The sequence below is a fragment of the Sciurus carolinensis genome, chromosome 5 (assembly GCF_902686445.1).
Source record: "Sciurus carolinensis chromosome 5, mSciCar1.2, whole genome shotgun sequence".
NCBI classification, from domain to species: Eukaryota; Metazoa; Chordata; class Mammalia; order Rodentia; family Sciuridae; genus Sciurus; species Sciurus carolinensis.
The window spans coordinates 72,520,020-72,546,203 of NC_062217.1; the positions used below are offsets into that span (position 1 = coordinate 72,520,020).

The following is a 26,184-nucleotide window of genomic DNA, read 5'->3' on the forward strand; positions in this document are numbered from 1 at the left end:
TCTCTGATTTTCTGCCCTCTTAAAACTTTTGTACTTTAAGCTGCAAGGAAACTCAAAATCTTAACCTAGTTAGTTCCCTAAAAGTGCTAATACAGAGTATTAGAGTATAAGGGCTCCTTCCTTCTGCCAGGTCCCAGAGAAGGAATACACACACACACACATATAAACACATGTATTTTGAGTAAAAAGATACATACATGTGCATTTAAAAAATATGCCTTAGTGTCAATGAGCTGGCAGATTAACTGGGCATGACAGTCATAAAACTGATCAGTATACAACATGAATGTTAAAACAAAGGTTATGAGAATAATCAGAAGAACAAAGTGCTCCCTATGGAAAAATCATAGAGGATCTCAGAGATAAATGACAACTGAGCTAGATTTTAAAGAATATGTTGGAATTAAACAGGAAGAATAAAAAAAGAAAGGCACCAGGGAACACCAAAGAAGACAAGAGTAAGGCATGAACAAAGATACAAAAGTATAGCATGAAATGGTAAATGTGGGTCCAGTGGAAATTCATCACAGTCAAAGCAGAGAACAGAGGGGAAGGAGGCTGGAGACGAAAGAAGGTTAAGCTGAAAGTGATGTATTCAAGAGCCTTATTTACTATACTATGAAATTTGGGCTTACTATGTAGTCAATGGGGAATCGTCAAAGGATATTAAATAGGAGAGGGAGATGATCAGATTTATATTCTAGAATTCAGGCAACAATAAAGCACATGCTCAAGGTTTATCATGAAAAAGAAGGGTAAGCAGTAGAAGGTTATGAAAGGCCGAACATGAAATAATGTAAATCTAAATTAGTGGGAATATGAAGAAATGGATCACAAAGGCTTTAAAAGAAGTAAGTTGAAGAACACACTAAACAACAAGGTATAGGTCAGGGAAAGTGGTGGAAAAATATAATATTGAAGTTTGTTTTTCAGGCAATAGATAAGTAGTAAAGTCACTGAGTATCAGGATAAAAACTAAGCAAGAAAATAAATAATCTGGGGCGGGGGAGAATAATGGACACAATTATTTAGACACATACAAAATTACCCCCTCCTGCCTCCAACTCCTTTATTTTACATACTGTGCTAAAGACATAGATGATTTCTTAGCTTGTCCTCTCAAGAACATACTATCCATATTTAACACAAAATGATGGCCCTAAGAGACTAAGTAGTATATCCATAGTTCACTTGGCCCCATATTTCACAGAAGGTTAGATAAGAAAGGGCAAAATATTTTTCCCTCAAATGACAGAGATAGTAGGTAGACAGAGCAATGTTCTATCTTAAGAAGTCTGGAACCAGAGTCTGTGTTCAAAATCAACATGCTCTACTTATTAACTACCATGATTTTATTATTATAGCATAAAAATAAGACAAAGTAAGTAAGCACAAATTCTGAAGGAGAAGGCTGTTTTCAACTGAATGGTCAGGAAAGGCTCCTCTGAACCTGATGATTGAAGGAGAGAGCAAAATGATCTGGAAGCAGAACACACTAAACAGAGGAAACAAGTTCAGTATGTTTTAGACACTGAAGAAGGCCAGCAGAACTGGACAGAGATAAGCTAGGGCATGAAAATGAAATGAAAAAGAAGAGGCAGATATATAGTAGCTTGTCAACAGTCTAGATTTCATTTTAGGAAAACATGGGCAGTGTTATGAACGTGGTTTAAATAACCTGATTTATATTTTACTGAAAGATAATTTCGAGTATGGTGAAAAATGAATTGGATAGAGCTAAGAAAGAAAGAGTGGAAGCAGCAATATTTGAATCCAGGCAGTCTATCTCTAGAGCTAAGCTATTTACCATATGCTTTGTGATGAGTTTAAGGCACAGGATATCTAGTGAGAGTACAAATAGAAACATGAATCTGTGGTTCAGAAGAGAATGTATGGCCAAAGATTTAGGTTTTATTTTATGATCTCTGATATACAAGTATACATGAAGGGGATTACTAAAGCTATGGGAGTAGATAAGATAGTTCACAAAAAAATACAGTAGAAAGGGAAGAAAGTTCATGTCATAATCTATGAAGTCTATTATTTCCTCTTTGGAGCACTTTTTAAAATATATCAGTAAAGGAAATAGTACTTTCTGTCTCAAAAGTACCTATAACCTTTATTATCCCTTAAAACTGGTCTACAATGACAAGCCTTGGGATTGCTATGTAGCAGAATGAGCAGCATGCATGAAGACATTATCAAATCCAAAGATCTCACTAAAGACACAATGACAGAATGCATAGCATTCTTAAATACATATTACTAGAAAGTGAAGCCATTAATCCAATTAAACTGTTTGATAAAAATGATCTGTAGAGTTTTATACATTAAGTTTTACCTCCCATACTATTAAGGTGACTTAGTGGCTGAGGGCAACAATAGCTGCTCTGCTAAAGACTCATTCCTGGTGCCATGGCCAATTTACTGCCTACAGTGGCTAATGAAAAATAAATAAGTAATGAATAAATAATAAAGGCATAACTAATAAGGAATCCTGGGAAATAAGGCAGGAACTTTTCAAATGCTTTCTAAGTAAATTTCTCATACCTCTTTTACTTAAAAAATCACTAACGAACTCCTAACCCATCAAGGACAGATATATCCCATTATTTCCTGATACAGTTTGGGAGTAGTAACTGAAGTCTAGGGATCCTAGGAATATGAGAAATTCAATACCAAATAGTTGCCACTTCAGTTTCTTTCTTTTTCATCATGAGGGTTTATTTTTGGTGTGCCAGTCTCTTATTCTATAGATTTAACATATTAATATTATTCTATACTGGTTAAAAGCAAACATAGAATTTTCGGCTCAGAATTTATGTATTATTGGAACCAGGCCTTAGTTGGAGTTCTGTAGTTAATATAAATAATTTACAATAAACATAAAAGAAAACCTTATATGTCAATCTGAATTTGACCCAGTATTTCTAACCCCTTTGAAGAGGGCAGAATGCCTTATTTTCCTATCATATACTGAGTTATTCTTAATATTCACTATCTTGAAGTCTGACTTAAGTTATTTGTGGATATCACACTTCCAGGAAGAAAAAGAAGTCTTTTAAGAGTAAGATAGTATCTCCCCCTCCCCCCCCCGAAGACCTTCAAAGATGATGGTAAGGAATATCTATGAATGGTTTTCTTTTTATCAAGTTCTAGAAATTTTTACATTTTTAAAATTTTTACAGAATGCATTTTGATCACTGTAAACAAATGGGGTACAACTTTTCATTTCTATGGTTGTACATGCTGGAGACTCATGCCATTTGTGTAATCATACATGTACATAGGGTAATAATGTTTGTCTCATTCCATTATCTGCTGTCATGTAAGCGGGGCAATGATGGTCACAATAGAGAGATGTGAAAATTATAGAATTTCTTTTCTGATAAATTTCAGAAGGAAGCCTCTGTTTCCTGAGCAGTAACATGATGCACATCTACTACTGGAGAGCTGTATAGACAACTCCTATCAGCACAAGTTGTTTCCTCTCATTCAGATTGCTTCCTCCTCACTGAAAGCTCCATGCTTCAAAGCTAGTCTCAAATCCTGCCTTTCTGATGAAAAAGGCAACCCACTTGCCATTCTCTAAAGTCATATCACTCTGCTACTTGGTTTAGTATTTATTTCATGTATTTTTATCTCTTATCTTCATTACACTACAAGCCTTCTGGACCATATTTTGCTGGTTTTAATTTTTAATTATAAAAATTCACAGAAGTAGAGAGAACAGTATAATTAACCACCATATACTCATCTCCAACATTTAACCATTATCTAGATTTCTGCCTAATTACCCTTACACATACATCCCTTTGTATTTTGCTAAAGTTTTCTACTGTCCATTATTTAGTAGGCATTTCTAAAAGAAAATACGATGCCACAGACTGAATGTTTGTGTCCTTCCCCCAAATCCTGTTACATTATATTCCCAAGATGATGGTATTTGGAGGCCTTTTGGGGAAAGGGCCATTGGAAGCCTTCAGGTCATAAGGATGAATTCCTCAAGAATGAAGGAGGAATTCCTCAATTGAAAGAGTCTCCAGGGCATTGAAAACAAAGCCAAAAGACAGTCATCTATGAACCAGGATGCTGGCCTTATGAGAGCTCAAATCTGCCAGCACTTTGATCTTGGACTTTGCAGACTCCAAAATATGAGAAATAAATTTCTACTGTTGTAAATTACACAGTGTACGAGTATTTTGTTATAGCAGCCCAAATAAACTAAGATAATGTGTATTTTCTGAAGTAGCCATTTAACTAAACCAAATTAACAGTTAATTTCTTGATATCATCTAATACCTGTCCCATAGTCAAATTTACCCAATTGCCTCAAAAATGTTTGATAATCAGTTTGCTATTAATCAGTATCCTAAAGAAATGGGTTAAGATGTCTCTTTACTCTATTTTTTTGGGAGGTACTTGGAATTGAATCCATGGTGCTTAACCACTGAGATATATCCCTGGTCCTTTTCAATTTTTTATTCTGTGACAGGGTCTTGCTAAGTTGCTTAGGGCCTTACTAAATCAATGAGGCTGACCTCAAGTTCCTAATAATGATTTAATGAAGAAATCTACTTATTTTTCCTATTGTGTGTACACATTCTGGACTGATCTGTATGCTTCTTCATAGTCTTAGGAGCTATGTTTTTCATTCATATATACTAGGTCCAGTTCATGAGCCACAACTCTAAAATGCAGTAGACACAACAGTGAATACATTAACTATAGTCCTGCTTCACGCAGTTCAAGAAAGTCATAAAGCAATTATACCAAATGTTCATTATTATCAATTGTGATATGTGCTAAGAAGGGAAAGTATATAGGGAAATTATAGCAAGAGAACCTAACCTACTTTAGATGTTGGAAGGAATATTTATTTTATATAGTTTAAAGCCTCTTGTATAGTGTTAAGGAAAACAGTATTTCTGGGTTGGCTGGTGAGTTTTCTTCAGATTATTAGCTTTGTAAACTAAAAGACATGTCTCCATCCCTTCAACTTTGAACATCAGACCCTGTTCTCTTAGGAGTGTTAGGATAAACTGAAGAGGTAAATAGGTGGTTTCCTCCAGGTGAAATTAATTTAGAAGGAACGGTTAAAGGGTCTTGCTACATTGCTGAGACTAGCTTTAGGACTCGAGATCCTCCCACCTTTGCCTCTCAAGATTACAGGTGTCTGCCACCACACCCAGTCAGACAAATGAACTTTTGACAAAGAACAGATGGATGTTATTGAAACCTAGAGGAATATGCTCATTAGCCTCTCTACTACACTGCTTAATAGGGTTTTAAAGTTAAAGTTAAGGAAGGAGAAATGTCCAGATACTTTTTAAGACTTCATATAATGGAAGGCAAAATACAGAAAAGTAAGACAGCAGTAGGAGTTAAATGACAATCCACATTTTCATTTTAAGGGACAATACTGTTTTTTAAGACATTAAAAATAATACTATGTACTTGAAACCCATATACATGTTGAAGTCCCCCTTAATTTATACTAGATTTAAGTCTACCTATTTGGAAATAGCATGGTAGTAGGTTGAGTGTTTTGAAAAGAAATACATTCTGCTATGGACTGTAGACCTCCAAAATTCATATATTGAAGCCCTAATCCCCAATGTGACTGTACTTGGGAACAGGGAAGTAATTAAGGTTAAATGATGTTGTAAGTGTGGGGTCCTAATCCAATGGGATTAGCATCCTTATAAGAAGAGAATACAGTGTCCTCACTCTTCTCTCCCTACTAGGTGAGGACATAATGAGAAGGTGAATGTTGGTTAGGAAGACAGCCTGTATCAGAAATCAATCCTGACAAGACTTTATATGGGACTTCCAGCCTCCAGAAGTGTGAGAAAACAAATCTTTGTTGTTTAAGTCACCCTGTGTAGGGTAATTTTTTAAATGTTAGTTAACCTAAGCTAACATTATCTTCCTAATTTTTTCCCTCTCTATAGTCCTAAATCTTAAAAGTTCTCTCTTCTATAATGATATGTAGAGTGCATCTGCTCAACTTGAGGGATACATTAGAGACTAAGACCATGTTTCTAAAAGTATTCTTTTATACCTAACCAAGCAGACAAGAGAAAAAAATAACTGATTAAAGTACTTTCTAACCTGAGGGAATAAAATGGAATGAATGATTTTTGTTTGCATTTACTCTCAAATTCTTGAAATTCCATATTTTCTGTATAAGTAGGAGCTCTGCTCAGGTGAACTATATCTGGGTATTTTCAGCTGTGGTCAATCTCTCTCTGAATCCCACTAAGGATTGGTGATGCAGAGTAAACAAGGCTATAAGTCAAATGTAATGCATTGAATACCTCAATGCATTGCAAATTGATCTGGAATAGGGGTCAGCTTCAATCATTTTTCTATGGACACTGTTCCCTTCCCATGAAGGGAAGGAAAGGAAGTAAAAGATGGCAAATCCTAAAGTTATAGTGGATTCAGATGTAAGGGTGGTTATTTGAGAGAAGCCAGGTTACCTCAGGTGAGATGCTTCAGTTATTTATCTGGTTGAAGGCATTGATATTTAAAAACACACATCCTTGTGGCTGGCATTACATCTGAAATCTGGTGGGCAACTTTTCAAGAAATAAAAGCTACAAACAAAATAGCTTCAGTTCCATTCAGTATGCTGTGGGAAATGGCTAATGGACAAGCATTACTATGACTGGCAAGGCAAGCTGCCAATAAATGATAGGAGCAGAGATTCAAACCACTACATAACAGCAACACTTCCTACACTTATTTCCCTAATTTGTCAAAGTAGAACATTATCAGAAGTGGAAGAAAAAGGGTTGGCAAGCAAAGGGAAAGGAATTATTTAAAAGTAAAAACTATACTTCTTTACTGGTTAGTGATCTCTGCTTTGCATAATTATGGTTTACTTCAACTATTTTCTGATATCACATGAGATTTTACTGATGGTAACTTTTCCTATGTAAAAAACAAAGGGTTATTTCTTGTAGGATAAATGTTCATTATTTGATTACTTCTGTCTTGTTCTTTTCAGAAGAAATAAATGAAGTTCAATATCACAATAGGTGGGGGTGGTGGGGTTTGGAGGTAAAGGTTCACCAATTGGATAGGGGAAATGGTGGGAAGGGAGGAGGAATGGGAATGGGAAAGACAGCAGTATGGATCAGAGGTAACTCTTCTATGTTCATATATGAATACAGGGCCAGTGTAACATATATGAATACAGAACAGTGTAACAGGACAGTATAACATCATACACAACCACAGGAATGGGAAGTTATACTTCATGTTACATGTGATATGTCAAAATACAATCTACTATCATGCATATCTAAAAATAACAAATAAAACAACGACAACAATGAAATGAAGTTCAGTGGTTGGATGAGAGGAAAGGACACAGTTATGATATGCCATCCCTCAGAAAGACTGCCAGACCTTTGGGGCCTACTGTCTTCTGACTTGTCCTTTTTTTTTTTTTTTCCTCCCCTAGAAAACGAACCACAAATATCTGCCATCTCTACTCCATCTTCAACTCTTAACTCCTACTCTAATAATTGTAACAGACTATTAAGCAGGTCAACACTTGCAATCCTGTATCTTTGAGAATGGAATAAAAACTATTCCATCATGAAGGAAGAATAAATTCACATTTATTAGCTTCAAATCAGTCCAAAATTCCAAGAAAAATACCATAAATTCTATTTCACATAAGCTTTTTTGTGTAATGATTCAGATTATAGACTCTGGGGATGAACCATCTGGAGTTTAAATACTTGCTAGCTGCATAGGTTTAGATTAATCTCTATGTCTCTATTCTCTCATTTGTAAATAGAAAATTAATTATATTCTGTTGTATCTGTAAGGAGAATACACTATATGAACATGAACTATTACTAGGACTATCTCAGAAAACAGCTAAAGGGCATTACTTTAATCTCATTATTAATACTATTAAACAGTTATCTGTAAAACCAAGTGAAAGTTCAAAATAATTTTATTAATCAAATATGAAAAAAGGATAGTATAAAATCCTTCTTCAACATTAGCCTTAACTGAGAATAAGATTTTACTAAAAAAAGTATGCACTTGTCTTTTAGAAGCAAGACGTTCTACTTGCTTAAATAGAGTAAAGTGAAAACAGTAAAAACCATGCACTATTACAGCAGACTAGTCCAAAAGACTGACATAATCTCAAATATTGCTCTGTGTGCAAAATACATACTTCTGGGGTGATCTGTTGTCAACTTCAGCCTTTAGTCGCAAATTCTCCCTCACCAGGCCACCATTTTCCAATTTCAATTTTTTATTTGCCTTAAAAAAAAAAAAGTTGAAATAACAGAATGAATCAAACATCATTATCCTATGTAAATGTATGATTACACAAATGGCATGCCTCTACTTCATGTACAACCAAAGAAACAGTTGTACCCCATTTGTTTACAATAAAAAAAAGTAAAAAAAAAATAATAACTATGCACAAGCTAAAACAAAAGTTCCTAGTAAAATTTATGACATGAGCCATCTGTATTTTTTAGAGCAATAATATCAGAAAACTGAATACTAGAACATGGTCTTTGGAAATTGAAAATCACCATCAGGAATAACACGTGAACCGGTGAACACAACTAAGCATTTTTAATCTATATTCCCCAAGCACTCTGCCCATCTACTATCCAGGGAAATAAACAAAGCTATGTTTTAGCTAGATTAAAGTCATTAAGGTCTATACTAATGGCAAAAATGTGTTCTTTTTTCTTTTTTGCACATCTGAACACTCGAAGCAAAGTAACATTACACCACATAAATGCCAAAGAGTTAATTCTTGAGCTATTAGACTGATTTCTTGATTGCTACTTAAAAATATTTTTCCAGGGATAAATAAAATATTATTGAATTATTTGCTTTCTTTCTTCAAAAAGGCTTTACCAATTCTCTGGCTGACAACTTCTGGGATCTTTAAAAATGGGGGGGGGAGGGGAAAAATAAAATAAACATCATTACCCTATGTAAACGTAAAAAAAAAAAAAAAAAAGATGATAAAAAAAAAATGGATCAGTATTTTCTAACCAATTCCATGGATTCTAGACCTTGATTAAAAAAAAAAAAATTCCCAAGTATAATTTTTTTCTTGAATTATATAATACCCTAAAAATTACCTAACAAGAAAACAATAACTAGAAAAATCTAGAGGTTCAATATTGATTTCGGACAATCTGAAAAATAGTGCTTTTAATTTTAGAATCTTTTTCAAAGTCACTTCCTTTAAATTCCTTAGTCACTGCATTTGTGTATTCCAAACAAAAATAAGACTGCCAGACTAGCAACCAAACTCAACTCACATGGCAAGGGAAATTCTTTGCCTAGAACATTTATATTCAGGTAACGGATCACAAGAACAATTGTGGGGAAAAAAAAAAATCAAAAAGTTCTAAAAACATATTTCAAAAATTTTACCTATGCTTTTGATTAATTTCCAAAACTTCCAACTATATTACTACCCACCTAAATACAAACGTGCATATGAATGTGCATTCTCACAATAGAAGTAGTACAAAATACATTTTGGAGGCATAAAACCTAATACCCTTTCTTAAGAGTCATCCAGGTTCCTTTTGGGCTCTGAGCCCTTGCTCATCTTCATGGCTACACACCCACCAGGACTGTGGAGGGTTAATTCTTTAAGTGACTGATAAACAACATTATTGCCCCTCTGAAGATATATGTAAAGCCATTTACTTCCTCATACAGACAATGAATTAAGCTTTCAAGTACAGCACCATAAGGGGAGGCACTTAGTGAATGTTTTTCTGACGATAACTACAAGCTTAAATTAGAAACTCTTTGATTTTTTTCCCTCCCATATCCAATCCCATACTGTATCACTATTGTTTCAAGGTCTCTCTCCAGATGTGCAATTCTCTTTTTAATATTTCTCATTAAGGGCAGGCTAGGATCTTCAACTATCAGAGTTAGGTAAGTAAGGTTACAAAGAATAGAGTTCCGCCTACTTGTTGTACCTAAAAGAGTAATATAGACTAACAATGTAGCTAACTATTCAGTATTGTCAACAATGTTTGGGTAATGACACTGCCCTCTTGATGGTTCAAAACTTACCCAGTTCAGGAAACATCAGGAAAAAGGTACACTTTGCTCATTCTATGTAGTATTTTATTCTGAATCTTTTGTACACCTGTATTTGATTCATAATATTTTACCTTTAATATCACATTTTTGTCTCTGCACTCCATGTTTTCTTATTCATTTTGCTCTGGTGATACTCCTGCCTCAGCTTCCTGAGCTACTGGGACTACAGGTGTGAGCCACTGTGCCTCACTGATTTATAAAAACAATCCCCACACCACTCTGAGCCCAGAGTAGTTTCCACACAGAGCCTCATGCTCTAAGAAGCACTTGTTGCAAAAAGTTAAAAATTATGAAGATCCTACAGAGCTTACCAATGGCTCAAGAAAGTTATGGAAGCCAAAGGAAACATTGCAGATTGATAAATACATAATTTCTTAGCAGTCATTCCTCTTGTCTTTTTTTTTTTTTTTTTTTTGGTACCAGGGATTAAACCCAGGAGCACTTAACCACTAAGCCACATCCCCAGTCATTTCATTTTTTATTTAAAGACAGAGTCTTACTAAGTTGCTTAGGACCTTGCTAATTTGCTGAGACTGGCTTTGAACTTGCAATCCTCCTGCCTCAGCCTCCAGAGCTGCTGGGATTACAGGCATGCGCCACTACACCAGACTTCCCCTTGTCTTCTAACAAACCAACATAACTAAGGTTGTCTAATAATATACAAAGAACCTATACATATTCCCTAAACTTGCAACAAACAGTGCAATTATATCTGTCATTTTTTTCTCTGAAAGCACTATTTCCTTTTTCCTCTTTTCTTTACCTTTTCTCAGCCCAAACAGCATTTATTTCATATGTGAAAGATGGCTTACACGTAGTTGCAGATGATTCCCTGCTAACAGGATACAGTGGTAATTCTTTAAAATATCATATGGCACCCATTAATCACTGTATGGGCAGGATTCAGTAATTCAATACACTAACAGTATTTTAGGTGAAGGCAGATAGCTGAATGGGTGGTAGTAGACCTAAGTACAACAAAACCATTTCCATTCAGCACAACCAGACTCCAGGACAGATAAATCTTAAGTAGAGCTAAAGGTTGGTCTTTGTTCAATAAAGTACTATCACACCTGACTATCAAAGACAGTGCAGATGACAGGGATAGCCTCTGCCTTTGTAGACTAGAAAATCCTAGAAATTTACCTTTTTCACCTATGTTCTCTCTATCTTGTTAGATGGATGGGAGAATAAATGAAAAAGAATGAGTCAGCATTATTATCATAATCTTCTTTTGCATGGAGTAGTCTGAAGCAGCTCCTCAAAGCTTTCTTATAATTTGTTATTAATCCTTTAACTATGTACTAATAATCAAGGAATCAGTGCTAGAAAAGAAATGGTCAAAACCTTTCCTTTTGCAGGCAAGGAAACGGGTATGCTTTTGTTTTCATGCACATAAGGTAGTCATTGACATAAGCTTAAGCAAACCACAAAGGGGAAAATAGAAACACATTCTTTAAATTGATGTTACTGTTCCAGAAATGCAATTTCATATAGAAGCATTATAGAGTCTCCACTTAGTCACAAATGGAACCACCTGATATTTCTTGGCAGCTAATGATATTAATGAGAAAAAGTTTTCATATTGCATATAAACGCTCATCCAGGGATTCTGTCCCTTGTCAAATCATCTAATGATGAGTCAAGGTAATATGGTTATGTGTACTTTTGAAGGCACTTAAAGAATCTTCAAAACCACCCAACTTACTTCTTTCAATTTATCCACATCATCTTTTACTTTTTCATAGATTTCATTAGCTGTTCTGAGTTTTTTTCTTCCATTCTGCTACAGTTTCTGGGTCAATTTTACTTGGATTATCTACAACTGGATGTTTGTCTTCATTTTGATTGCCCTGCATCAAGGTTAAAGGATCCAGAATAGTCTTGATCTGTGATTCCAAGCTGAGATTTTTACTTTTAAGCTCTTCTATCTCTTTCTGCAAACAATCTATTTTCATCCTGAAAAAGCAAACACACAGTCATCAGGGAGCAACAGGCAATAAACACAAACAAATGCTAAACCAAAGCCAATATATTTTTGGATTTTATATTCAAATTTCTGTAGACACACAGATTCTTTACACACTATAGTAGCTTTATAAGAAGAAAGTTGCATATGCTTTAAATTCTCAGAATGTATTGTGATTTAATAAAAATTGACATTTGTGCTACTTATACTTTAATTCAATGATAGTTGGGAGTTTTAAAAAATAAAATTGTACTTTTTATTTAAGGTATTCAGAAAATAAGAAAAGATGCATGAATTTCAAAAGAGAAGCAGATTTCATTTCAGAAGAAAAATCTGAGACTTATTTAACTTGCTTTAATAAGACTAATTAAGTGTAGATCAAGCTGACTGCTTAGGGTTTGGTTTAATGTTTATATTTTTGCTTCTATATTTGAAGTAGGGATTATATCATTTAGCCTTCCATTTTTCATTTCAGAATAATACCTGTAGTTAACTTTCAGCTTTTCTAGTTTTCTTCAATTACTACCAAGACTATTGCCAAGAATTAGTTTTCCCACTCTGAAACTGCTTGATCTCGTAACTGCAATCACTGAATATTTGGATTGGAACTCTTTTCTGTAATGCCATTTATTCATCCATAATAAATATGTCACCTTAAATGAGGCTGTTAAAATTCTGTTGTTAGACTATAAGCTCCAAGTAGTCCCACATGCTGCTGCTATAATTTGAATGTCCTCTCCCAAACTCATGTTGAAATTTAGTTGCTATTGTGACACTATTAAAAGGTGGGTTGTTAAGAGGTGATTAAGCCATCTGACTCTACTCTCATGAATGGAATAATGCTGTTATTATAGGAGAGGGTTAATTATTGAGAGGTAGGTTCTGATAAAAAGGATGAATGCAAGTACCCTTCCCTCTCTTCCTCTTGTCCTCTCTGGCTCCTTTCTGTTTTCTACCATGGGACAATGCACCACAAAGGCCCTCACCAGAAGCTGGTACCATGTTCTGAGAATTCCCAGCCTCCAGAATCATGACCAAAGAAATTTCTCCTCATTATAAATTACTCAGTCTCAGGTAATATCAGCGAAACACAAACTAAAGACAGCCAGTGGTCTCTCAAAAGGTTACTCTAATTAGTATCTCCATATGATAAATATAAAGTATGTAAAAATATAAAGTATATAAGAATTAAAGAGTTATCATAGTACTAGTTACTATTTTAAACTATAACTGTCAAGCAAAGTAGCATTATAAAATAACTTTTTACCTAATTAATGTTAATTAATAAACAAATATAAATATAGGCATTTATATATTCATGTATGTGAAAAATGTAAGAATCAGATGTGTTATTATTGCCTCATTGCTTTTTTGCGGAGGTGTACCAGGGATAGAACTCAGGGGCACTCAGCCACTGGGTCACATCCCCAGTCCCATTTTGTATTTTATTTAGAGACAGGGTCTGAGTTGCTTAGCGCCACGCTTTTGCTTTGAACTAGAGATCGTCCTGCCTGAGCCTCCAGAGCCGCTGAGATTATAGGTGTGTGCCACTGCGGCCAGAAAAGTTTTGAGGCGGCTGAGATAGTCTAACTTAAAGATATTTTGTGTCAAGCCAGGCATGAACACACAGCTATAATCTCAGTGATTCAGAAGGTTGAGACAGGAGGATCTCAAGTTTGAGGCCAGCCTAGGCAAGCAACTTAGGGAGACACTGATGCAAAATGAAAAATAGGGGTGGTAAAGCACCCCTAGGTTCAATCCCCAATCCCCAGTACCAAACCAAACCAAACCAAAACCACAAAAAACAAAAGCCCAATAGATACTTTGTATCAAAGTGGAGCTCAATAATACCTCCCCCACTTTAGTCAACATAAAATGACAAGTTGACTTAATGTCTACTACTTAAAAGTATGTGTATTTCATTAGCAATGAATTTCTTTGGAAAAAAATCCACTACTAAGGTAAATGTCTGTTCATTCACCTTTAGACAAGAATCAGAAAATTTTTCACACTAAAATTTCTACACTAACAGATGACATAAAGTATGTTTACTATATAAAAACTGGTTGAGCTTGTAATCATCAGTGAATTTATAGGCAGAAATAAATGTTAATCGTGGATACAGGCATACTTTCACATGATGGTTTCTTTTTCTTCCAACTTCTTAAGGATGCAAACACAAAATAACTTGTCTATAGAGGTATAAATTTTAAAATTAAAATAAGGGGGGGGATGCTTCCATCTGTTCCTTTGCCCTGGAATCCTTTTCTTCTCCTTTCTCCCCTTACTTGGTACTTAAATATTTTTTTAATCGTCCCCTATTTAAAATAGAAAAAGAAAAAAGAAAAAGATTTTGTCAAACAAGTTTTGTTTTTTGGGTTTTTTTTTTTTTTTTTTTTTTTTTCCTTCTTGGTACCAGAAATTGAACCCAGGACACTTAACCACTAAGCTCCATCCCTTTTTTTTTTTATTTTGAGACAGGGTCTTGCTAAATAGCTTAGGGCCTCACTAAGTTGCTGAGGTTGGCTTTGAACTTGCAATCTTCCTGCCTCAGTCTCCAGAGCCACTGAGATTACAGGCGTCTGTCACTTAGCTTGGCTAAATAAGATATTTTTTCTAACTGGCATTCAAACTAATGTTTCACTGAATATTTATTCTAAGAAGTCTGGGGACTGAGGTAGTTCAATTTTACTTCAAATTAAGTGCTGACATAATTTTAAACTTTTATTGATGTTTACCTCATATTCTTTATGGAGTAACTCAAGTCTAGTTTTCCGAAGGTGCTTCCTGACTGTATGAGTTAGCATAGGTTCACTTTCACTGGTTCCTCCTATAAGAAAAAAAAAAAAAATACCGATTTTGGCAGAATGAAAATGAACCCTTTTCTTGTTTTATATAGTTCCCCAGATTAATATCTACATTTTCACTTTCATACCAATTTTGGGCTGCCATATAGGTCTTTTCTCTATCTTAATTCTGAGAAAAACAAATAATCAAATAACACCATAAGAAATGCCTGCAGTAAAATATCTTATTGTGTTTGCTCACCTATATATCTTACTATAAAATACTCAATAGGGAAAAGGGCTATGTATTATTAATTTTCACATTTGGACTACTGAAAATCTGAAAGCTAAACAACTGTTAAATAATAATAAAACCAATTACTATCTTTACATTTAGTCAACAGACTAAATATACATATATATACATGATTATAATCAAGGTATTCAAACATGCCTGGTTACTGGTAATACACCTGAAAAAATTAATGTGTATGTTCACTGATTCTAATAGCCTAGTTACAATGAACTGTGAGTCACAGTATTAATTATATGCATGACTTATTAGAAATATACACAATACGAATTCTCTTCTCAGAGATCTTCATTTCTGCTGTGGTTACCTTCATTGCTTTTTAGGCATTTTACAGATGTTCTTTTTCAAGATATTATATCAAATGCAATGATGGATCAACTATTTTACTTGAGAGAATTTATAGAATATCACTGAGATATGAATAAATGAATGCAGAAGAGGGCATGTGAAAAAAAGCTGAGGGAAAAAAATTCAGATTATTTTAATTATCAAAACTCATTCTGGGGCTGGGGCTGGGGCTGTAGCTCAGGGACAGTGCACTTGCCTAGCATGTGTGAAGCACTGGGTTCAATCCTTAGCACCACACAAAAATAAAGAAATAAAGGCATTCTGTCCATCTACAATTACAAAAATTTCTTTTAAAAAACTCTAGTATTCTGTAAAAGACCTGGTTCCTTGGTAAAGTTCAATAGGTAAATATGTAGAGACAGAAAGATTTAACCCCACAGAAGGCAACACAGCAGAGAATTAGTCCTCTGACAGACTTTGTCAGGTATCAAAGCAAGAAATCTTGGAGCCAATTTTGTTTACCTCATATATGTAACTTGGAAAATGTTTCGTATCTATTCCTCAGTGTATATAAAATAGGCCCTTCCTTGAATCTTTATTTCCAAAGTCCTATCTACAGTCCTTTTGCTCTTCAGCATATATCATCCTTTCCATTTTCACTGTAAATATCATATTTAAGTCAATTTTCCCTAACTAAGGACTAGTACAATGACTTAAGCTTTTACTGAAGGTGCTTTCTATACATGAATAACTATAGACTCACTTTCAGTTTCCTAAAGCAAAACAAACAAAATCATTTTAATTTTGGTAATCTAAAAGAAATACCACACATGAAGAGACAAAAAACAAAACAAAACAAAACAAAAACCCCACTAAACACTAAAAAGGTCTTTTAAATGGTTTCTTCTCTCTCTCTTTTTCCTCTTTCTTCCTCCCTTCCTTCTCCTTCCTTCCTATTATACTGGGGATTGAACTCAGGGGTGTTTTGCCCTGTTTTTTCTTCTTCCCACCCATAGAGCAGGTCCTTGATTTAGCTGTCATTTGAGTTTCTCTACACTAGTCTTAATTTACCTTTTCAGTCTTATTTCACTAGTCAGATCCAAACTAGACTACTGATCATTTCCAAAAACAAGCTTATTATTTTACATATGTCTTGTTCATGGTATTCTCACTCCATGAAATGCCCTCCAATGTCTTACTTTTTACTAGTTAAGATTTTACATATCCTGAATTGTCCAACTTAAAGACCACCTACTTCATGAAGCCTTCCTCAATGTTCCTAATTGAATTTTCCTGCGTAAACTCCTCAGGCCTTATTTTGTTTTATTGTTTTTGGCCCTTAGCATCTGCTACTTTAAATCATAATATTTTGGTCCACATGCAGTCTCTACTAGTAAGTTCCATGAAGTTTCAAGAGTTATTTCTCTTAGCATCTCTCACAGTGCTTTGTGCCCTTCAGTTGCTCCACATACACATTATACAAATTACTAATTCATCAGTATGACACTGGCTAAGTAATACCACTGAAAACTACTTCAACCTTCCCCCAAATATATGTAACTTGGAAAATGTTTCAAATCTATTCTTCAGTGTATATAAAATAGGCCCTTACCAATAATCTCCTTGCAAGGATTTTCAGGAGTGATAGGGACTCGGCAAGCTGGACACTGGCTGTTATTCTTCAACCATAAATCAATACAAACAGAACAAAATACATGGTTGTTGATGCATATGACAGGCTGGCGTACCTTTGGAAAAAAAAAAAAAGCATTACTTTTAGTGCAGTCAACAGTCATAATTAGATTCCCAATATTTCCTGTACAGCAAACAAATTGCTTCTCTAGAGTACAGAAAAGTGAGTGTATAGCAGGGCATATGAAGGACTTAAAAATGCTGATTATCTTTACCACATCATTTCTTTACATGTATAACAGAGATGCTAGTTTGAGATAGCTGGTTATGGAGCTGAAACTTGATATATTTATGAAATGTATTATTCTGTACTTAACCACATTCATGGTAAAAAAATTTTTTTAATTTTTGTTTTGGTTCAACTAAGGTTAGGACATTTTTCCTCAAACTATTTTATTTTAGAATTATGGGATGGCAAGATTAGGAGGTTCTTTAAAGATCATTTGCCCCATTATCCTTCTGATGCTTGCTTGAATCCTTTCCTTAATTCATTACATTACAGAATAATAGCAACCAGTCATTAAGTATTGACATCTGCTATTGTCAGAATGTGATCTGTCCTCAAAAGAACTCATTTTGAGGCATCAATTCCCAATATCATGTATGCTATTGGGGTGATGGGTCTTTTCAGAGAGATGATTAGGTATTAAGATGCATTAATGGTGATCTGGAGTGAGTTAGGTCTCCCAGGAGTGCTTAGGCAGGAGAGCTGGCTGTTATAAAAGAGTGAGTCTGGACTCTGTCTCTTGCTTCCTGTCTCACCATGTTATTGTCTTTCTCTTTTCCTCTTTCCCTCTCTCATATACATTCCTACCACATGATGCCATCTGCTGTGTTTATAATATAAATCAGGGAGCCCTCAGAGGTGATATTCTATTTAGACTTTCCAGTCAACAGAATCATGAGCCAAATAAATTTATTTCTTTATACATTACCCAGTACTAGGTATTTTGTTACAGCAACACAAAACAGTCTAAGACATTCCATTAGAAATTTCCTGGAACCAAAGAGTCATAAAAGCAAAAACAACCTAAAAGGTATGAGTCCCAATCTCAAGTGGTTTATTATCTAAACAACAAACAATGGTGACAGAAATATAAAAATATATGAAATATACAAATCCCTGACTCCATTTAAATGTGTACAAGTAACAATACCTTACATTCACAGTCATATTTTATGAAGGGCTTCCACATGTACATTCTCTATCTTCTTTCTGTCTTTTATAAACTGCAACCATATGAACTAAATATGGTGAATTTACATTACAAGTAAAGAAGACAAAGTGTGAAGAAATTAGGTAGCTGGAGTTACTGGAGTGTTTTGACTATTGCAGTTTTGTCAAGGGAAAAGAGAAAAGTACAGTATGTTCTTGCAACAAATGGCTGCTTTTTGTGTGCCATTTCCTCTTCTCTGGCTATGAACTATACCCTACATACATGGTGAAGCAGGGCATTCTGGACCTAACTTGGTCCAGAATGCTGCCTGGTTTTAAAACCATTTTCTTATTCAAATAAACTTTGTTAACTTTAACTCATCTCAGAATTTTCTTTACCAGTCTCATTCACCCCTAAATTCCTGGTGCCTAGAAGTTAGACAGGTACTTAGCAAGTACTCAATGAAGATCTGTTTAATTGATTTGTTTATGAATGAATTACTATTAAGGTAATATTTAACATTCTATTAGATGATGAAACTTGCACAAGGGAATCTTGACTTAATATTTTTCAAACAGCATTAATTTAACAATAAAAACAAAACAGCACATAAAGACTTAGACTTTCATTTGATCAACATATTTCCACTGTGGAATTCAAAATATTCTGCAGCCATTTTCAATATTTTCTTGTTCTTATAATAATAATAATAATAATAATAATAATAATAATACCAGTGTAGGGCTCTCTGCATTGGGGACTAAACTAGAAGATCAAGGGAAAGCAGAATTAGAGGGAGAATGAAGACAGAGTACTACCATCAACCACTTTCCTCAGAAAAAATGCTTGTGCTGCTCTGTGTCTGCCTTAGAAGAATACCAAGTATTTATTAATTGGAAGGGGTCTGCACTGTCCAAAAACAAAAATTCACAGATGCATAGTTATTCAATACAGACAGGTAATCATTTCAGTCTTATTGCAAAGACCTTTCTGGTTTCAGTGGCTTTCCAAACATTTTGCTACTCCCTTGATTATGAACACTAATCTAAGAAAACTAAATAGAGATTATCAAAGATGAATTTAAACTTGCTTTTGGAAAAATCTAATTATTCAGTTCAAAGGGTTTGACAAGATTCCTTTAAAAACAAACAACAAGAAAAAAACCATGAAGTATAATATTTCAAACTCTGTTTCCAAAGTGCTCCTAGCAGTAGCTAGGCATAAAATCGAAGGCATTTTTTCTGGTCAGTATCAAGTGGCAGACACATCTGAACTTTAGTTACATGTCTGTTTTTTCTTAAAAATTCATGTGATTTTGAAGTCCAGAGTATAATGTGTTCATGGATGTTTTAATTTCATCTGTATGCCATGAATTTTTTCAGAAATACAAAAACTCTGCCACCCTTCCTACACCCTATAATATTCCTAATAGTACCTTATTCCCTCCAAGAAGCTTAGTTAAGGAAGGGTTATCTCCTTGAACTGGCAACTACTTTTATAATGGTAACTTAATTTAATTTTTTTAGTCATAAACTCATCTAAAAATGGATGAAAGTCAATGTTCAGGACATAAAATTACTTATTATATAAAAGGATTTAAGATGCTTCCCTCCATGAGAAACATGTTTAAAAGCAATCAGTATTTTATATGCATTTGCTTCCCAAACAGCTCCCCAATCTTAAAAATGGTTTTGAGCTACTCAGTGGTTGGTGCTATCACTTACTAAGGTGAAGGAGCAAGTTTCACACATGATGAAAATCAAGAATTCAGTTTCAGTCATGTGAAATTTGTGATGCCAAGTCCATTTGTAAGTGCATAAGTCTCAGTCGGGCACAATGGCACACTCCTGTAATTCCAGCAGCTTGGGAGGGTGAGGCAGGGGAATTGCAAGTTCAAAGCCTGTCTTAGCAAAAAGTGAAGCACTAAGCAACTCAGTGAGACCCTGTCTCTACATAAAATACAGAACAGGACTGGGGATGTGGCTCAGTGGTCCAGTGCCCCTGAGTTCAATTCCTGGTTACCCACCTTGCTCCCCAAAAATTAAGTACATAAGTCTAACAAGGCAAGTTTTGAGAGTCATTGGTATAAAAGATAATGGTATTTAAAGTCACTGGAGGAGGTGTCCTGTATGGACAAAACAGCAGGGGTGGGAGGCATTCCAACAAGTAGAGAAAAAGCAGGAACAACCAGCAAAAGAAACTGAGGAGGAGGGGCCCTGTCATACTGGAAAGGAGAATACAGTATCACAGAAGTTAAGAGAAGAATGTGTTTCAAGAGGGAGATAGTAACCAAATATGTAAAATATTGATGAGAGATCAAGTTTGATGTGAACTAAAATGAGACTGTAGGATTTAACTGCATGGAAGTCACTGTGATCTGTTACTAAAAAGTACTGTTTCAGCAAATGGTGGGGATGGAACTCTGACTGGATGTTGGGAGACAATGAAAGATGTACACAGACAATTCTTTTAGGTTTGATGCAAAGGAGAGAGCATACTAATTAATTAGAACATGGTCAGAAAAGTCAAAGGGAATGATATAGTATAAAGGGAATATTAGTAGTGAAGGGGTGAGGGAGTATTATAGTTAAGATAGAAAAATTTCTAGGTAAAGGGGAATGGAATTCAAAGCCTAAGAGGAAATTTTGTTTTATTATAGGAGTGAGCAACTGTCTTCCTTTTTAACAGAAGGGAAAGCAAGGGGTTTAAGAGCAAATATTAAGGGACTGACAATCTGCTGATGGGAAAGATGAAGGAATTCATTCATGTTCCAATTGTACCAGTTGCTTATATTTTGTCATTAAATATGAAGAGAGGTTATCAGCTGAAAGTGAGAAGGGAGGTGGGATATAGATTTGAGAAAAGAGAATAAAGCAGTTATTTGAATATGATAAAGTTTACTAGAGGCATGCAGCACGACTGCTTACATTGTTGAGTTCCTATTTGAGGTCTGTGGTTTTGAATGCACAGCAAGACTAATTAGCATAAGTGTTTATTTTTCTTACCAATATTTAGCTGCTTAGTTAGGTTCAGGCAGGAAATAATTATTTCAGCTTACCCAGAGTTGGCTTTTGCCAAGGAGAAATGGAGAGAAAAAGGACTAATAATAATAGACCACCACAAATAATAAGTAAAATTACTTAAGTGGTAATGATGGCAGCAAAAAGTGATAAACTTAATGGGTACATTTCAATAAAGTTGGAGTAATGCTGGAGACTATGATGAAAACAGAAACAGAGTAAAATGCATATAGTCAAGATACTGAGGTGGCACAATTACTTTTCCTAATATTTTTCCTGGGTCAACTTATCTGATATGTTCTCTCCCTTTTTTTTTATTACTCTCATGTGCCATATGGCATTAATATCAGCTTTATGATAACAACTCGACTTCTCTATAACTGAATCTTGGTAAGAAGCAGAGCTTAGACTTCCACAGACAAACCTGGGGTCAATTCCAGCTCTCCCATTTACTGATGGGTGAGCACTTCTATTACTTTGAGCATCAGTTTTTGCCTCTGAAAACAAGGGTTTAACCTAGTACCCTTTTCACTTAGGTGTGGTTTCAAAATAAATAATGGATGGTAGCCCAGATACTTTTACATAGCAATCCCTCTCCCCCCAATACACACAAAATAACAAGTCTATTACTATGTTTTGGGAGTCAAATCCTTATGAGAATCCTACAGTTTCCTGCACCATTACATACTCAAAATCAAACCTGATCTCCTCCATATAATGGCGTCACCACTTATCTACTTGGACTAAAAAGGAGCTGCCTCTTACCTCTATTACCTATCCTCATTATCCAATCTGTCACCAAAGCCTGTATTAAACATTAAGTGTAAGAAGTTAGGGATTCTTAAGATTCACTAATATTTTATGTACCAGAATGAAAACATTGCCAATTACAATTGCAAGATACCATCACTTGTAAGATGCAACCAGATTTCAGATATGTTAGAACAGGGTAAAACGTACATCTCAGAATGGCCACTGCATGGCAGATTTACACCCAAATGTTCTTCACCCCAAAAATGAGTCTAGGTTCTCATTCTTTATCCCTGATCTATTAAAATGATCTTCTCCCAAGCTTCCAAATGTTCACAGCTGTCCACCTTTCACTCTGATGCCAGAACCACTCTACTAAATGTGAATCAGCAGCTTTCACTGCTCTCCTGCAAGATGGCAATGGTTTTTCCCTACTTGTAGTTTTAAGTATAGCATTTGAAGAATATAATCTAGTTCTTAAAAAGGTATTTCCCTGGATCTGCCACTTCAGTATTTGATACAAGCTACATTTCAACCACATGATCTATCTGATGTTCACAAAAAGAAAATGGACAGTAGGAGCTCCCTATTTATGGAGCTCTCCTTTCTTAGCTTGTTATGTCCTGTTGGCCAGACAACCAAAATAAAATTCCTCTCACCTTTTAAATGCAAATCAAATGATAATTCCTCTGCAAAGCCTTCACCAATGATTTTTAGGATTAACTATAGCTACATTTTGGGTAAGTGTCCCCGGAAGGTCCATATGTTAAAAGTTTTGTCACCAGCCTGTGGAAATATTGGAAGGTAGGTGGGCCTTAGAGGGAGGAAATCAGATCACTTGGGGTGGACCTTGCAGGGGACACTGGGACCCCAGGCCCTTCTTTTCTCTCTGCTTCCCAGCTGCTATCAGGGTAGCAGCTTGTCCATCAACCACACCCTACAATATGTTGCTTTGCCACAGGCCCAAGCAACACAGCCAACCAACCATGAACAAAAACTTCCAAAACTGTGAGCCAAAATAAACCTTCCCTCTTTACAAGCAGATTATGTCAGATATTTTGTTACAGTAATGGAAAGCTGACTACCAGAAAATTAGTATCAAGAGTGAGTTCACTGCTGTGACTACATACGTTGATGATACAGTCATAAATCTTTGGAACTGGTTTGCACAAGGAGTTTGGAAAAGTTTGGAGGAGCAGGCTAGAAAAAGCACAGAAAGCTATAAGAAGAGCTTAATGTGAGATTCAGAAGATCAGAATGCTGACAGAAATGTACAAGTAAAGAAATGTGATAGTAAAGGTTATGCTTATAAGGTTTCACAGAGAAATAAGGACTTCATTGGGAACTGGACTAAAGGCTACCTTTTTTACATTGTGGCAAAGAAATTGGCTGAAATATATATATATTCTCAGACTCTGTGGGAGGTGGAATTTAATGGTGATTGTTTAGTTTATTTGGCAGAGGAAATTTTTAAGGCAGCATAGCATTCAGGCAGTGGCATAGGTATTACCAGTTGCTTTTAGCTAAATTTAATGTGAGAATCAGGAGAAAAGAACAGAACAGAAGAATCTGGAAAACTTACAGTTTGCCCAGAAAAGGAGCACCTTTAAAGGTGCTGCCAAGTAAGGGACAGTTGCTAAAAGTCAGCACTATCCGAAAGAAGTCAAGTATTTCACACTATGACAGTATGAAAGATCATGAAGGCATCTCAGGAATCGGCAAGATGCCACCCACCATGGGTTCAAAGGCAAAAATGTGTAAACTTGTTTCAAAGACTGAGAGGAGGGCTAGGGGGCCCTGCTCCCACAGACACCTAGGGAATTGTTTTACTAGAATTTCTTTCCCTTTTTTCAGCTGTCAAGGAACTCTGAGACTACTGTAGTTGTGTTAAAGCAGTAATAGACCCTGGCATCATCTACATGATGCCAGATTTTAGGCATGCAGAATGCAAGAGTCAAGGTGTCATAAAGGATTCTATCAAGACTTCAAAGGAAAGCTTAGGAAGTCAGGCAGTATTTTAGCCCCTATGTGCAGGCCCTGAAAAGGAGATGGGTGGAGTTGCAAAAAAAGGCCCTAGAAAGTTAGAGATGCCAGGAACGTGAAATACTTGCCAAGGAAAGTTACAGGCAGTGAGCAAAGCTAGACCAAGAGAGTGACTATTTAGACTGAACCCAGCAAGGTCATAAGAACAGGGTTGCCCAAGCCTTTGGGAGCTCATATTCTACCACAGTATGGCCAGAATGTCAGACATGGACCATTAGGACTTAATGTTAAACATGGAACATTAGGGCTTTATTAGGTTTTTGTTTATTAGGTTTTTGTTGCTTTAGTCAAATCCTTCCTTTCTATGACCCTATTCCTTGCTTTTGGAATGGTAGTGTTTACCCTATGCCATTGTATCTTAGAAGTATGCCATTTTTTTAACTTTTACAGGGGCTCATACATGAGTCTGGCTTGAGCCTAGGAGGAGACTATGGATTTGGAACTTTTAAGCAGTGCTATAATAGTTAAGATTCTGGAGACTCTTAGAGATAGGTTGGATACATTTTGCACTGAAGCTGACATATGCCTTTGGGAACCAAGGGTAGAATGCTACAATTTGGATCATGAATGTCTGCCAAATGCCCATGGTGCTACTGGTAGAATCTTTAGGAGGTAGGACCCAGTGAAAGGAAATTAGCTCAGAACGATTATGCCATTGAAAGGGATATTAGGACTCCAGTTCCTCCTCATTCTCTTTTTGCTTACTGGATGCCATGAGGTGAGCAGTTTCCTCCACAAACTTCTCTCATGATGTACTGTGCTGCCATAGGTTCAACGTAATGAGGCCAGTCATAGATTGAAATCTCTAGAACTATGAGGCAAAATAAGCTTTTCTTACTTGTAAGCTGATTATTTCAGGAATTTTGTCACAGTGACAGAAAGAAGCTAATACACTGCATCTTTGTCCAATAGGATACTCACTAACTTATTTAATGTTTACTTCTTTCTGCACTGTGCCTTGCTTAGAAAATTGTTTACATCCTGTCTTTCCCATTAGATTTCAGGCTCCTTAGGGACAGGGGCAATGTCCTACTCTTTCTATCTACATAGAGCATCTGGTACAATGCTTTGCAAACTGTAAGATTAAAAAAAGTGAATTATGATGTACTAAAATGGAAAGCTGAGATAATAATCCCAAAAAGTATCCCAAGAAGCAAAAAATCAATGGCTACAGGTAAACTGTGCAGAGAAAGGGGAATTCAACTTCTCCATTTAACATGCTAAAATGATACGGAAGAACAACCATAGACAAGACTAGGTGGCTCTGTCTACTAAAGGCCATTAACAGTGTCACTCATAAGAGAATCATTTGTATTATCACTGTCATTGTGCTGGATTTTTTTAAACCATTGACTAATTCATTTCTTTGCATGGGGTATTTTTCAGATGTTGATTTCTGGACAGTGGTACAAATTTAGCTTAGAACTGAAAGAAAGGAGAAAGAACTACTAAAACAAGTTACTAGTCATTTGTTTGACTGTAGCCTGCAAAGCAAAATACAAAGAATCTATCCTTCCCTAAGTTCTCATCCAATAAAATACTCTCAATTGAAATGATCACTTTATCTATCCAATTTACTCTTAAACAGGACCTGTGGCAACAAAACAGCACTGTTATGAAATAAAAATGCAAGACCACATTTTTATATATATATACCTGCATGCAAGGTAACTGACAAATATAATCCCAAATTCATCTGGAGAAAGCATGTTGAAATGATATTTTAAGGTAATGTCCCATAAGACTGGTGAGAAAGGAGGAAGAGTTAAGACAGCAAGGTATAAAACAAGGACTCTTCACACTGCAGTGACCACAGGGTGCTATCCTTGGTGCAAAAAAGATTAATGCTATAATCTGTTTTTTTATGTCATTTTCTTTCTTTTATATGAGTGTTTTCCATCTTAAGGGAAATTATGACCAAAACCTCTTTCTTAAAACAGCAAATATAGCTAGAGAAGTCACACCTTAAGTTGTGGTCCATTAATATTCATACCATCCTAGGCTCAGCTACTAGGAGTTACTCACTCAGTTAGGGCAT

General features: G+C 35.5%; 1 protein-coding gene across 1 annotated transcript in view; it reads right to left on the reverse strand.

Moving 5' to 3' along the window:
- Nucleotides 1-26,184, reverse strand: part of Obi1 (ORC ubiquitin ligase 1) — a 42,241-nt gene that overhangs the window by 12,174 nt on the left and 3,883 nt on the right. The window contains 6 exon segments of the mRNA XM_047553114.1: nt 8,207-8,295; nt 11,837-11,902; nt 11,904-12,080; nt 12,082-12,087; nt 14,836-14,927; nt 17,097-17,232. Of these exon segments, the coding sequence (XP_047409070.1) occupies nt 8,207-8,295; nt 11,837-11,902; nt 11,904-12,080; nt 12,082-12,087; nt 14,836-14,927; nt 17,097-17,232 (566 nt within the window).